The following is a 15,209-nucleotide window of genomic DNA, read 5'->3' on the forward strand; positions in this document are numbered from 1 at the left end:
GTTGACTAGGTCAACCAAACATGGATAATTCCCCACAAAGAAAGATTTGTTAAAGCCTGGACAAATAAGGTGATGCACTTAGGAAACACAACAACTAACAGGTATGAAAATTGTAAACTTTTTTTTTATTTAGGGTTTAGGAGTTAATGGTTAAAAAGAGTTGTCTTTGTTTTTTTTTGTGTGTATTTCATAGTTCTCAATCCTAATTGCCCGAATTTTCACTAGTCCTTTGGGAGATGACTTGAACACAAGTGCTAAATACTATTTTGAAACTTGGTTTCACTTGACCATACAAAAAATCCCTAATAAGATTCATTCAATGTTGTAATTTTTTTTGCAATTTGGTGTGTTTCTTGGTTGTGTTCATGTGAGTTTTTGGTGTGAATCATTGATGATTTTGTCACAATTTTGTGTTCATCTAAAAATTAAAAGTGTTGAGTTTGAGGATTTAATTTTTTAAAAGAAAATTTAAACTTTCGGCAGTATATTACTACCACCAATTGTAAACAACTACTATCATTTTTTTTTATTGATTCTGGCTGCTTTTTAAGCCGCCGAAAATCAAATTTTAAAATTTTGATTTCCATGTCATCTCTATGAAGTTGTCATAAATTGCTTTGTTAAAATGAGAAGCATAACACAACAAACCACAATGAAAAAATTTAGCCTTTTTTTCGTTGTCTTCGCAACACTTTCAAGCTTATTTATCTTGCTCATTTGTTCAACGATGATTGAGTCTTTGTCATCAACAAAATCATTTGGACCCATTAAAAGAATTTGTAGTCATATACATCACTCACACTTTATTTTCAATCACAAAGTGGGAATTAAAAGAAGGAACTAGACAACAATGGAATGAGGGAGATTAACTCTCATGGCATAAAAAATGAGCAACATGCTCATTGAAGCAAGAGGGTGATCTTACTATCTAAGAAGAATTTGCATGAGATTGGCAAGAGCATTTGCACATGAATTAGCTTCTCTGTAAACATGTGTGAGTTTGATCTGGCAATCATGGTTCATCATCTGAAGAACAGCTTGAATCACAGTTCAGTCGGATGCATTTCCAAAACCCAAGGTTGAGATACTATGAACCACAGTTAAGGAATCCACTTGAAGCTTTACAAATTCGATCCCTGTCTTTCTAGCCATCTTGAGACTCTCATAGACTCCCCACAACTCAACATTGTAAGCTGATGTTACTCAAATCCACTTAGCGAAGCCAACTACCCAATGTGGGTTTTAGGCTAAGGGTTAACCCTACCTAGCCTTATTTTCAGTCCACATAGCATTGACCTTTTTCACTTAATAAAAGAACTAAATGGCCCAAATCAATTTAGCCCTAAAGTATATGTGGGTTAGGGTGTATTAATCCATGGATCAACTATGATTATGAACTAGAAAAACCACAAATCACTTTGTTGATTAGACTAAAAATATCGAATGATGTGTGTTGTATTTCCATGATAATTGTACAATGAATAAGTTTAGGGAAATTAGAATCAATCTATTTAGGGAAATATTCAAGAAACAAATCAACCTAAAAAATATGGATTTCATTTCACTAGTTATGTACTATATTTCAACATTCCCCTTCAAGCTAGATCGTATATGTCATGTGTGTTAAACTTGTCACATATAGATGTTATTGTAGGACCCCACAAAGATTTAGTAAAAATGCCAGCACTCTAATCTCTAAAGAAAATAGAGGAAGCTTTGATGATGCCCAAGAGGATCTTTTCTCTAAGGAAATGACAATCAACTTTTATTTGTTTTGTTCTCTAACGAAAGTTTGAATTTGAAGAGAGATACAAAGCTGATTGATTATCATACACGAGCTCCTAAAATAAATGTTTTTGCCATAAATTTCAAGCCTAGTCATGGTGAGATAATTTAATTTTCCTACTAGTCTTCAATATTTCTTGGATTAGGATAAGGCTCCCCCTACTTTGGCAAAAGTTTCACATTAGGATCGACAAGGGTATCCACCAGCTTGCAATCTATGAGGCTTATCTCCTCCAAAATGTCGAGAGCATGCTTCCTTTGAGAGATAGCAATTCCTAACCTTGACTGAGTTATCTCAATCCCAAGAAAACAATGCAAAGGACCTAACTCCTTAGTTTGCAAGTGCTGAAATAGATGTTGTTTAACAGCCTTAATGCCCTCCTAATCTTCACCTATAATCACGGTGTCATCAGCATAAATCACAAGATAAACATAATTATTTGATGGCAAGCGTTTGAATAAAACCAAAGTGGTTTGCTTCGTAATGGATAATTCCAAACTATTGTACCTTTGTTAAACCAACCAAACCAAGCTTGGGGTGATTGTTTTAGGCCATATAAAGAATTTTGTAATTTAATAAATCCAGACATCCCCAAGTATCAAAACTTAGGAGTTATTTTGTACACATCTCTTACTTTAAGTCACTATGTGAGAAAGCAAACAAAGGTCAATGCTTCATGGCAACAATGGCTAAAAAAAGATGAATTGAAACCATATTTGCAGTTAGGGAGAAAGTATTACTTTATTCATGACTATAGACCCATGTGTATCTAGGGGTGCCAAAACTCGATGAGCTAACTTGATGAGCTAACTCGACTCACCACGAGTTCGGGTCGGGCCCAAAAAATTAAAAGATACCCAGTACTTAGAGAAAATGAACCTGACTCACTTAACCAATGAGTTAGGTGAGTTCGAGCCAAATTAGCCCACTTAACTAATAACAAACTAAAAATAATGATAAAAAGAAGGGTCTACAATTTCTAGAGGATAGAAGAGTCACCACTCATGAGAAAATGAGCAATGAAGGAGACAATAGACAAGATATATGAAGGGAGTTTTTGACCTTACATATAAAATTAACATCTTCACATCCCAACCACTCATCTCATATAACAGTGTGCATTTTGTTAATTGGATACTCTCCAATTATTTGCAATGAGAGAGGATTTGGATTTGTTAAACTCAAAATATTTCTTAGTTGAGAATGTTATTTTTTTGAAATATTAATATCTATTCAAGGAATTGATGTTTCTCAATAAGTATTTTTTTACATAGACCCAAGATATTTTTTCATCTAAACCAAAAAAAAAAAAATTCCTTGACTAGAAAAGTTTTTTTTTCATATATCACCATATCACTTATAATATTGTCATCAGTTAAACATATTTAAGCCTAATATTTAAATAGGCTAGTAAAAATTTGATATTTTCATAATTTAATATGAAGCACTACTGAGCCTTTGAGACAGGTGGCGATGAAGTGGCAACAACACTTCACTTCATCACAGTCACACCTTTGCTCTGTGAAGAGAGAACAACCTGGTATGTTAACGTTGTTGTTGTTCTCTCTCTCTTTCTTGATTAGCATGACTCGTCGACCTTCAATCTATGTTAATGTTCCCACACTTTCACAATCTATGCTCTTTTCTTCATCTTCTTCTCTAATCACTCTTGATGATGATTCTCACTCCAAACCCACTTTAAGTCCCTTTTACAAATACCTTCCTCCTACCCAAAACTCCAACAACATTGTCAGCCTCATCTCTTTCATCCTCAAACGCAAAAGTTCCGACATTTCCCTTCTCCATAGTACTAATAATGGCATCAAAGTGATTCTCCCTCACTTGGGTCCCCATGAAATCTCAAGGGTCATGTAAATATGATCACTCTTCAGCTCTTAGCTTCTTCAATTGGGTCAAAAATGATTTGATTAAACTTACAAAGACTAAAGTTAAAAAAATAAATTTATATTGACCAAAAATGAAAAAAGTGATAACTTACAAGAATAAAAAATAAATTTAATCCAAACTTCTATTAAAATAAGTTACAAGATATTTTGTACAAAACCAGCTTGCTGGTGACTTTTCCAACACAAAAAGTTACGATAAAATGAGCCTTTGTTGCTCAATGCCAACGAAGTAGCACAAATCGTTATTTTGATTAATGAATTAGTAACGGGCAGCTTTCATTTATTTGTAAGGTAGAAGGTGAGATGGGGGTGGAAGGAGGAACTTGTGACAAATAAAAAAAAAAGAGTAATTAAATCACATGACACTATAACAAAATGGAACTTGTGTCAAATAATAATAAAAAAGGATTAAATCATGTGACACAGTAACAAAATGTTCACGTGTAGCAAAGATGATAACTTAAAGTCGGTGTAGCAAACATGATAACTTAAAGTCGGTGCCACAATCGCTTCAGGTTTTATATTATTAATTATTGTATTTAAGTTTGTGTTTGAATGTGATTATTTGATTAAGGAATTAAAATATAATAAATAAAAAGAATTCAATATTTTAAAATCTAAAACATTTTTCTTATGTAAATAATTAGGATAATATAACGAATAATAAATTTAAGGTATAAAAAAATCAATACCATATGGACATTGATTATCAAAATCCAATAGGTATTAATTTGAAGGTATAAAAGATCTTTTGAAGCTTCACTATACCAGGCCAAATGTCTCATGAGAGTCTTTAACTAATAATCAATTTTTATGTAGGTTAAATAATCTATTTGGTCATCTATCTTATTTTTTCGGTTAAATTTGATTTTTTATCTTTTTAAAAGTTTGTTTTGATCTTTTATGCATTAAAAAAAATTAAAATGATCCTTTTACCTGTTTTGAACTAACACCATTAATGATTTTAAAAAATTGACAACTATAAACAACCACAAAATGTAACTTTTTTTTCTTCATCTTTCGTCTCTTCCTCCTTCCTCATTCTTCACCACACAAGACACCTCCAAGAAAGGTACCAATCCATCTTCGCCAAAACATGATAAAATGTCACTATGCTCCAACCCATGGTAAGCATGTACACTTAACTAATGTCTTCACAACTTTCCATCAAATCTAGAGCTTTCCACAAAGCCTTTTTGAGATCATCCAACGATTCTTTCGTTGCCGGTAACTACGACACTTCAGTTGATTTTAGTGCCTAACAAGCTCCCTATCATCCTCATTTGTGTTGTCATGCGCTCAATTCCACCGATACACCCTCACGTTGTGTTTCACCGTTGTCACTGTGTTCAACCCCGCAATCGTGTTCTCCATTTTCAACCGTGCAACCTGCACGAGAATGAATGGTTGAAAACAAAAACCCCAATTTTTCTCAATTAAGGTTCAACCTAATTTCAGATCTAAAATTATTGCAATGGGCGAGCTTCAATTAGGAATCAATCTAATTTTGATCCCACCTCCCAAATTTCACATCCAAATCACCGCGACGAAGAAGGGGCTGCCAATTTTAATTTGTCTGTTGTTGAAGAACGGGAGAAGAAGCAAACGAAGATGAAGATGAAGAAAAAAAAGTTATATTTTGTAGCGATTTTTAACCGTCAATTTTTTAAATTATTAACAATGTTAGTTCAAAACAAACAGAAGGATCGTTTTAGTCATTATTTAAAACATAAAGGACCAAAATGAATTTTTTAAAAGATAAAGGATCAAATTAAACCAAAAAAATAAGATAAAAGAACAAATATGTCAGTTGTCCTTTTATATATTACTCCGTCTCACTTTAAAGAGTAGTGAAGCAAATTAAGAGAATAGGTAGAAATGAAAACATTTAAAGGATAGTCATCTCAAACTAAGTGACTAACCGCTCCAATTATATTTTTACTGTAACTACAGACATAAAGGGAAATGGGTTTCTGAATATTTGTTATGTAACCGTTCAATGGCTTTTAAACAGAATTTTGAACCTCAAAACTTTTATCCTAGAAGTAAACTACCCAAGCTGAGAAACAACATGATGCACCATTCAACTAATACCGCCAAATACAGGGCAGCAAGAAAGAAAGAAATTTACAAGTCTCGAGCATTTAAAAAGGAACATGGAATAATAAATTTTCCGAAATAGAAAAAAAAAAATGCCCCCTGAAAATTAGAGTTTGATAGATTTAATTTTACCTTGCTGTACAAATCTGACCATTAGTAGATCCTCAACAGGCATTGCCCTCGGCCTCCGGTGATTGTTTGGGAGAAGAAACTTGCCTTGTGGTACACTGGGGATCTTCACTTGGTTCCATTTCCGTAAGCTCCAAACCATTTCTAGTTTCTGAATTTTTATGCTCATCATCTGATACCACTGCTTCTTGGTTCACACAGTTTTCTAAATTTTCTTCAGAATGGTCATCTGAATCTAGGGGCTCCTTGGGAGCTGATAGAGAACGTTCTCTGCTAGCAGTAGCATTACTGGAAATAGAACTAGAACTAGTAGGTGTCAGCCACATGAACTTTAGATTGTGGTCATTCCAGCATTTGCCATTAATAAATGCTCTCTCAGCTGCCCAACGAGTGGTGAAAGTTATATGAGCCTCTTGTTGGCTACTATCATTGACTTGCACGTCTTCTAGCTCTACGGCAGAAAGTTCACCGTATGGTGAGAAGTGCTCCTTCAAAACAGCAACCTAAAAGACAGCAATTTAGTTGAGCAAAAATAGAATAAGACGAAAAAGACTGTCTCTCATTTAATAAATGGTACATTAACGAATTCAAGACATGACCATATAAATGCATAGAGTTGTACTAAATCAACCATAAAAAATCATTTTATTTTTATCTGATACAACACATCAAATGCATTAACGAATTCAAGACATGACCATATAAATGCATAGAGTCGTACTAAATCAACCATAAAAAATCATTTTATTTTCATCTGATACAACACATCAAATGATCTCATGTCATTTTTCTTATTAAAAAACAATTCTAAAGGAAGATATATTTCACTTGGGCTTCTAGGTTTAAAAAGATGAGACCAGCTAACAATGTAGATTCATGCAATGCAAAAGGTTCACAACTTATCTAGTTAATCTTTATTTTGTCCAAGAGAAAATTTACAAAAACCTATTATATTCACATCCCATGTTAGGACAAGTGACCATTGACCACCAACTTATAAATTTATTCACAAAGGCTTTGACTAGGGTATGCTGTGATTTCATTTGAAACAAGCTCAGTATCATTAAAATCTATGCTTCAGCTTGGGGTGGTGTTAAGAGTTAAGAGTTAACTTCTTTAGGTTATTGAGAATATACGGGAATATTACACAGATGTATTTTGTACTGAAGTTTTAACCTAGAGGTATATATACATAAGAAGACTATTATACAGTTTATCCCATTACAGTATAATTCTCTCGTACTCCTTTTACCCTCTTCACACTATTATGGTCGGAAACATCTCTACAATAAGGAGTAGAAAGAAAATTGGCATGAAATAATGTATAAGGGTACATATCACAGAGAGAAGACAGTTGCCATATTTTTGTTTAATTTAGAAATATGGAAAAGAAAGGAATAAACAGCAAATAACTTTGATTAAAATATTAGAAATTTATTCATAAAAATGGGTAGAAAATAATAGACGATTAAAGAATGTCAACTTTATTAGTTATTCTGTTCTCTTAGAAAAATTATGGTCTAATTCTGCCCCCCACCCCACCCCAAAAAAAAAAAGTATATGTTTCAGGGGTAGGAAAATATATTCCTGGGAATACAAGCTTAGGAAATAAAGATTCCCAAGTTTGGTTGAATTTTAAAAAAAAAATTATTCCTGAGCATACCTTATATAAACCCATAATTGGAATTTAAAGTATGATTTCTTATGTGTGTCTGTATTTTACAGAGAAGACATTTGCCATAATTTCTAAACATTATATAAACCCATGAAGATAGAAAAAATACAAACAATTAAAAGGAAGGGTGACAAACAAATCATTTTTTTTACCCAAACAGTCACTACTATTTCTTCTGTGTTTCTATCAACAGATGGTATTGCTTTTTCACAAATATCCTAAAATGGGTCAGACTTTGGAGTTTGGAAAGATAACTAAGAACACAGAGTCACACACTACAACATTGACGGCACATGTTGTGCTGCAAGTTCAAAAAGTAAAAACCTTATCCAACAAATATATCGAAACCAATATTTACTACTCTCACATGTGAGTGCATGCCTGACTCCAACAGGGAATTTGTCTTAGACTCTTACAGTATTAAAAACAAGTGCATAAGCAAAGCATGCCATTGTAAAATCCTCCTATACCTTAACCACGGAGACAGAAAGACAGATAGAATACTTACATTTGCTAGACCAGATGGCAAAGGTGGAATGATACAAAATGCAGCAGGACGATTGTCCAATTTGTATCTATTTACAGGCATTAGTGGTTGAATTGGATGCTTCAAGCCTGTAGATTCTTGCAGTCTTGTTGCTGTACTTGCTTTAGGACTTCGGGATACAGGATTGACCAGCTGTTTATTCTTATCAGCTGCTGCCTCTGTGTGTGGAGATGCCATGCCAACATCAGCATCCGATGATTGAGGGGAAGCCAGTTTGGCAACATCAGATGGCACACACATTTTGAGCCTCTTGGCGGCTTGCTCAGTAGATACTTCACCCTTGAGTCCAGAAGCCTGTGAATAACCAAAGTCCATATGATGAGAAGGAAGTAATGACACCAATACAAGAAACAAGATGATAACAGAATGTAACAGGAGAATCAAGAATGACGAGTATGCCTAACTTCTACGCCTCTTTATTAACATAAGTAGAGGATAAACTACGAAAAATATTTTACAAGTTTCTACCAGATAAACTTTACTCAGACTTGAAAAGGGCAGCATAGGCCTTTTTGATACATAATGTTTGTTACCTGACACTAAAGTCTAAACCAATCACGCTACTTACTAAAGGTATAGTCTTTTAAAGCAAAAAGATCATAAACCTCTAAAACAATGTATAATCAACAACAAATTAAAGGAAAGGGCCTTTAGGTTTTACTTGTTTCTCAAATTTGTTCAACTGGCGCTTGAACTCATTGCGCTTTTGATCTAGCATTTCCTGCTTCTTGCGCAGTTCTTCCTTTAGATTCTCTAAGTTTACAAGCTTCTTCTGCAAAGGAGGTGGAACCTTGGGTCCATCTGTGATGACAGGCTTAGATTGATCAGTAGGCGATGATACTTCATACATAGTCTTTGAAGCATCAGCTTGATGGATGTCTTTACCCCTATCAGTGACAACAGGATGAGATGGAACAAAAGCAGGTGCTTGCCCACGGGGAGTTACAATCACACCATTCCCACTAGTAGTACTATCTTTGCGAATGCTATCACGATTAGCCCACCATAGCTTGATAAAACGATTACCCATTACAGCATCTGGTGCCTTCAAAGCAGCTTCAGCCTCTTCTCTCTTGGAGAATTGCACAAAAGCCCGTTCACTGTTCAATGGAATATAAATGTCAATAACTTCACCAAACTTCTTAAAATGAGCAAGAAGAGCCTCTCTCTTGTTATTTTTCTGAGGTATCCCATTTACAAATAGAGTACACAATGCCTTTTGTGATGACTTGCGTATATTACGCATACTATCAGTTTGTGCTTTCAAAGAGGCTTCCAAGGCTTTTGGGTCAGCATCATCGGCTATGCTTTGCTTTACTTGAAAGGAAGCATTGTGAGCACTGACTAATTCATCGTTATCTTCCTTCAATTGATTCTCTGGATAATTAAAGGAACTCATTGTAGAGTTAGTTTTTTCTTTCATGTCAAATCTGTTTTTTGAACTACCAATTCTGGCCCAGACAGATGAACTAGTACCCTGTGAACTGACAGAAGTTCTGGCAGTTCCAACTGGGCAATCACTATCGGGAGCATCATTAGATATGGGCTCGGATTCATCAATCTTGGATGACTGAAGAGTTAGGAGTGCATTTGAAGACTCCAGACCACAATCATTCCAAAGCGGTTGATCAGGATCATAAAGATCAGCTCCACTTGTGCAACCAGGACCGGTATATACACCATCCAATGGCAAACCATCATCATTGACTACAGACTTGGAAATTTTTCCAGGTAAACATTTGTTGTTCATCAAAGTGGTCGAAGCATTTACTGAATGTAAAGGTCCAGATCCAGCAGGAGCTCCGATTAGGTGTGCACTTGGAAGTGAAACAGGAAGGTTGAACTGTGAAAGACTCTGAATTGTAAACAAAAAATAGTGAGTATAACAATGAATCAAACCCTATACAAAAGAAAGTATGCATTACTGCATCTAATTCAAACCAACAGTGTATAATTATGATAATGTATAAAATCTGGGAAAGTACAAGTGTACAACGTAAGTTAATACAATGTATGCAATGCAATAAATTTTAATATTGAATATTTGAAAATTCTACAAAATGCAAGTTTGTGTTAAAAAAGCCAAGTAGTTTTATGTAAATGTTCTATTAACAAATTTATGCAATTTGCAAACATGTCAAGTTCAAAAAGGAACATGTAATATCTAATTTTCCAAAAGCAATGCCACCAAGCAGAAAACATGAGGGAACATTTTCATAAATGACGCCATTTTTAAAAAATTTCCCTTTGACCCCTCCACTATCATTATCATGCATGATTTTATTCTTTATTCATATAAACTTGAGGAATGATGCATAAACATGAGAGGAAGTACACACTTTAAAAATTGTGAAGCTAATTTTTAAATCTGGTAACTTTTTTTCTCGCTGGCTCAATGCCTCATTTTTTTAATGTAGCATTCTTGATTCAGAAACTGCTTCAACTCAGACCTATTTATGTTTTCAGTGCTTGGTGTTGTGTTTTAGGATTAATATATTTAATTAACAGTATAATGTGAGTCATGTTTCAATGTTGCCCTTGCCATTGCTCTTAAGTAAGGAACTATCATTTTTTTCTCTTTGATAAAACAAAGTTTGATTGAGAGACATGCAAATGACAAGGACATCAAATAGTCAAATATTCGTACAACAGCCCAAAAATCCTAGGAAATGCAACAGCACCTCAGCAACACTTTTTGTCCCAACCATGTCAGCAAATCATATAGTAAATTAAATCACCCACATGAACATCTGATATATAATTTGTATGCAATAATATTGAATTGATTCCACCTACAGTCAGTCAATTCTTCTTTAAAGTGAAATACAATAGAAATATTATCCTACTTTGTAATAGAATTCCTCATGCAATTTGAAATGTGAGTTTCACCCTTGTTCACTAAACAACAGGAAACATCCTAAGAAAAGAAAAGGTACCTGAACATCTTCAATAACAATCCGATTAACACCGTGCTCCATAGGACACATGTCCCCTCTAAGGCAAAACCCACGTTCCTCAAAATCCCTACATCGTTGGCGAGGAATATTCACATTCAAAGATGAATTAATAGGTGGTCTGAGCGTTCCTTGTAAACCCATCGGATGAAGCATATCTAGGCCACCATTGGGCACCGCTGGTATTAAACCAAATGTATTCCATGATGCATTTTGTGCATTTGAAACATTGAGTAACCCACGTCCAGCATAAAGGCTTGGAGGAATGGACCCCTGCGGAACCACTTGTGAAGCAACATCCATTGAACCAAACCTAGACTCACGTTGATTCCAAAAACCAGATTCCCTGCCTCTTCCCCTGCCAATACCAGGATCTCCAGTAAAAGATTGGTTTGCACGTAGTCTTTGACTCATATCCAGAGGTGCTCGAGGAGCTGAAGCCAAGCCAGGGCGTCTTCTATCAAACTTGAAGTAAAATTCTTTATCTGTGGTGGCATCACTGTAAGTTTTCAGCGTTTCAAAGGCTTGAGATTCATTTTCCCTGAATGGATGCCTATTCCCAAAATTTTTGTTACGCTTTTTGAATGGCCTACTAATAACAGGATCTGAAACATCTCTCTCCAAAGATTGAGAACGAGCTTCCCTCCTTCGATGCTTGTGATTCCGATCATCATCATCATCATCACTCACTTCCTTTTCCTCAGGATCACTGGCGCAATCAGACGGCGCAACAGACTCAGGTTTTGGAGATGAAACTTTCAGCTCCATTAACTCTCTTACAACACAATATTTACAGTATCTTCTTCCAAACACCAACTAGAAAGAATAAGCCAGCTTATGTTGTCTGAAACACTTCCGGAAATACAAAGGGACCTACCAGCAATAGAAAATATAGGAGATCTAATATGAGATGATTTGGTGTCATGTCAGAATCTAAATATAAAAGACTAACAATTTTACCCATAGAAAATGCAAAAGGCACTGGTAACTTGTATACATGTTATGTTTGCATTTAATGGCCAGTTTTCCTAGTCATGTATCATTACACTCGGTTGCAAGGAAAATGCCAAAGGTCAAATTGAGAATCTCAATTTACTACTAATTGCTGAAAAACTCTGATATTTCCACAATCTCAACGGATAACAAGCAAGGAGCTCAAAAAAATACATCTATACGAAATCCACAATCTTCTGTCCAACTGTGGAGAGTGAGAAATGCTAACTAAACTCCTTAAGCTATTAATAAGTGAAGAATTTGGCACATCCCTACTTCCAAAGAATGTGAGCTATGCAGCATCTGTGCAAAGTAAGATGATAAAACCATAATAATTACTTCTAATCACTTAAAACTAAACTCTGTTTGGCTCGTCAAATAGTAAGAGAATCATCCAACTTTTGAGGAAACACCCAAGTCCCAATGTTTATCAAAGACGACAAAAAATAAATATAGAAGCTAGACAAGACACAAACCAAGGTTTTAAAAACAGTCCGCAACTGTGATTTGGGCCGCTATATCAAGGTTTTTCTAACTATCCACGACCGCAAGATGACCGCATCGGCCGCATTTGTCTGTGATTTTCTGCAATATCAACAAATGCGACGAAACCACAACGCAACTGTGACCAACATTTAAAACCTTGACACAAACAAATATGCAGTTAAATCAGAAACAGAACAACACGTCACACAGTATTCATTAGACACAGACATATTAGGAGCAACCATTAAAAAAAAAAAGCAACAGATCTCTAGCTACCCAACATCATCATCTAAGACAATGCAGCAACAAAAATCTCACCACACTATTCCACACCAAAGTCATCAACAGCTCAAACCTGCTAATGACACCCCCTAGGAATCCATTGAATTACAAAAAAATAAAAAACCACATCATTTGCTAATTACCCCAAAATGATTGGCTAATTGGAAAGATCCCTCACTGTTGTTAGCCCTAACTAAACAAATATTTTTGCGTTCGCAACACATGGCGTTTCAATCATTTGCTCCAATTTAAATCATCGAATAATAAAAAACAACCACTACACTGTGCGAGGGGGGTTATGTTATGTCCACACATAGCGATGAAGGAAATCACCGAAATTACGCATCCATTCCACAGCACCGAAATTCAGTGAAACCTAAAGAAAAAGCAATCGCGCGCGTATATCTATTTCGTTCATTCCTTCAATTAGGATAAGAGAGGGGCAAAACAATTCGAAGAACAACGTAGTTAGAGAGAGGGAGAGAGAGAGGAAAAACCTGAGACGTGGAATGGAAGCAGAGGCGGTGGCGGCGGACGACGATGGCGGTTAGTGGCGGCGATTGGACGGAGGAGGAGGAGGAGCTGAGAGTGAGAGCGAGAGCGTGGTGCGTGCGCCTCTCTTGTGCGTTGGTGGAGACTTTGTAAGCAGGAAACAAACACAACAAAGATTACTTTTTTTTTTATATATAAATAGTCATTTTCTAAATGTTTACAAATTCCTACATGAATATATTATCTAGGTTCTTTCATCAAGGTGATAATGAAAGAGTTTAATGTTCTAATGGGACAAAAATAATTATTTATTCAACTAAATTTTGTTATTATCTAATTTTGTCAAATTTTCATAGCAATATATATATTTATTAATCAATAATATGTTTGTTTTAACTTATGTATATTTTTTTTGTTTTTTTAGTATTTATTGTAATATTACGCTTATAACCATTAAAAGAGAGAATATGAAGATTAAATTATATTTTGAATAAATTATCATTTTTGTCCGTGTAACTCACAAATTTATCCTTGAATGTATCACGTAAATTCTTTCATTAATGGTAACGGACGAAAAGTTAATGGATAGATAAATTTGTCATACTTTTTTCATTTTTAATAACTAAAATTTGAATTTTCATCTTTTGGGGATCAATTTGTCGACACATTATACATTCAAAGAAGAAATGACTATTTATCCCTTCTTTTCTTTCTTTTGTTATTTTTTCCCTTTCATCTTTGTCATACAAATAAGAATGATCTATTTAGTTTGGTAGAGGCCCAAAAAAGCTAGGAAATAAATAACATAAATAGTCAAATTAAATGAAATTCATATTTTTACCTTTTATTTTAATTCAAAATTTTCATTTCTTTTCTTTCCACATACACTAAATTTACATTGCAAATTCATGTTTTGTTTAATTTTTAATTGAAATGTAATTTCAATGTAGTAAAAAGTAAGAACATTGTTGTTCAACCATATATTTTAAAGATTATTATTTTTATGATAATAATAGTAAGAGTTATGTCTAATATAATTTCTAATTAATTGATAAAATAACAAAATGCATTCCAAATATGGATGAAAATTAAACTTGTTATTTGTACATAATAGTTGTTTCTAATTCACTTTAGAAAATAATCTATTTTAAAATTAAACTTGTTATTTGTACATCAACATTAAAAATAATTTTAAATTAGCATATAAATAATCTTTACAATGAATTCCTCTTAAAGTTTCATTTTTTTTTTGTAGAGCACTCTCACGGATTCCGTAGATGAACAAGGTTCTATTGCAATGTCTTTTTGCAATAATGTTATTGGTAGACCACCTTTGGCTCGTGAAGAGAAAAAGGATCTCTTTGCTTGCAATCTCCTAAAAGTGTAAAATGAGGATATGAATCCCTTATGTACTCCTAAAGATTATTGTAAATGAGAGTTGTTTCAACGAGCTATGTGAGCTATGGTCAGAGCCTTTTGTGATTAATTTGCTCAACAAGAATATTGGATTATTGGTTATCCTACTACGCTTTTAAAGTTAAAGTCTTTGTGGAATCTATTAGGTTTTGATATAAGGGATGTTGGACATGGTTATTTCATGGTTAAGTTTGACTTTCCAAAGGATAGATGGAAGGTTATGTTAGTATAGAGCAATAAAAGAAGAGAAAGAAATAAAAGGAAGAAAGAAAAAGACACAAAGTTTAATGTGGTTCAGCACACAATGTATGTGCCTACGTCCACGGCTACACTAGGAGAACTTTTTATTACTTGCACATAAAAGCTTACAAGGTGTCTCTATATATAACACTAATGAGACACAAGTTTTTACAAACCAAGTGATGTGGGACTAAGACCACAC

At 34.3% G+C, this 15,209-nt stretch overlaps 1 protein-coding gene across 3 annotated transcripts; it reads right to left on the reverse strand.

Moving 5' to 3' along the window:
- Nucleotides 1-5,566: 5,566 nt before the first annotated feature.
- On the reverse strand, nt 5,567-13,527 carry LOC114400120 (zinc finger CCCH domain-containing protein 41). 3 transcript variants are annotated; one of them, XM_028362404.1, is made up of 6 exons: nt 13,357-13,527; nt 12,568-12,676; nt 11,081-11,971; nt 8,806-9,999; nt 8,106-8,438; nt 5,567-6,425 (listed from the first exon to the last, which is right to left on the reverse strand). In XM_028362404.1, exons 3-6 carry the CDS (start codon nt 11,864-11,866, stop codon nt 5,958-5,960), a joined length of 2,781 nt encoding a protein of 926 aa, XP_028218205.1. In that variant the 5' UTR covers nt 11,867-11,971; nt 12,568-12,676; nt 13,357-13,527; the 3' UTR covers nt 5,567-5,957. The 3 variants fall into 3 exon arrangements, with proteins under 3 accessions (XP_028218205.1, XP_028218204.1, XP_028218203.1); XM_028362403.1 differs by having other exon boundaries at nt 12,568-12,733; XM_028362402.1 differs by lacking the exon at nt 12,568-12,676.
- Nucleotides 13,528-15,209: the final 1,682 nt, after the last annotated feature.

This window comes from Glycine soja, chromosome 19, assembly GCF_004193775.1.
Source record: "Glycine soja cultivar W05 chromosome 19, ASM419377v2, whole genome shotgun sequence".
Lineage (NCBI taxonomy): Eukaryota > Viridiplantae > Streptophyta > Magnoliopsida > Fabales > Fabaceae > Glycine > Glycine soja.

Bases quoted from the DNA above. Each gene is read 5' to 3' on its own strand.
- LOC114400120 (XM_028362402.1), bottom strand. From the start codon at position 11,866: ATGGAGCTGAAAGTTTCATCTCCAAAACCTGAGTCTGTTGCGCCGTCT. The intron at 10,000-11,080 runs GTACCTTTTCTT...TTTACAATTCAG, and splicing joins TTGTTATTGAAGATGTTCAG to AGTCTTTCACAGTTCAACCT. The intron at 6,426-8,105 runs GTAAGTATTCTA...GCTGTCTTTTAG, and splicing joins TGCCATCTGGTCTAGCAAAT to GTTGCTGTTTTGAAGGAGCA.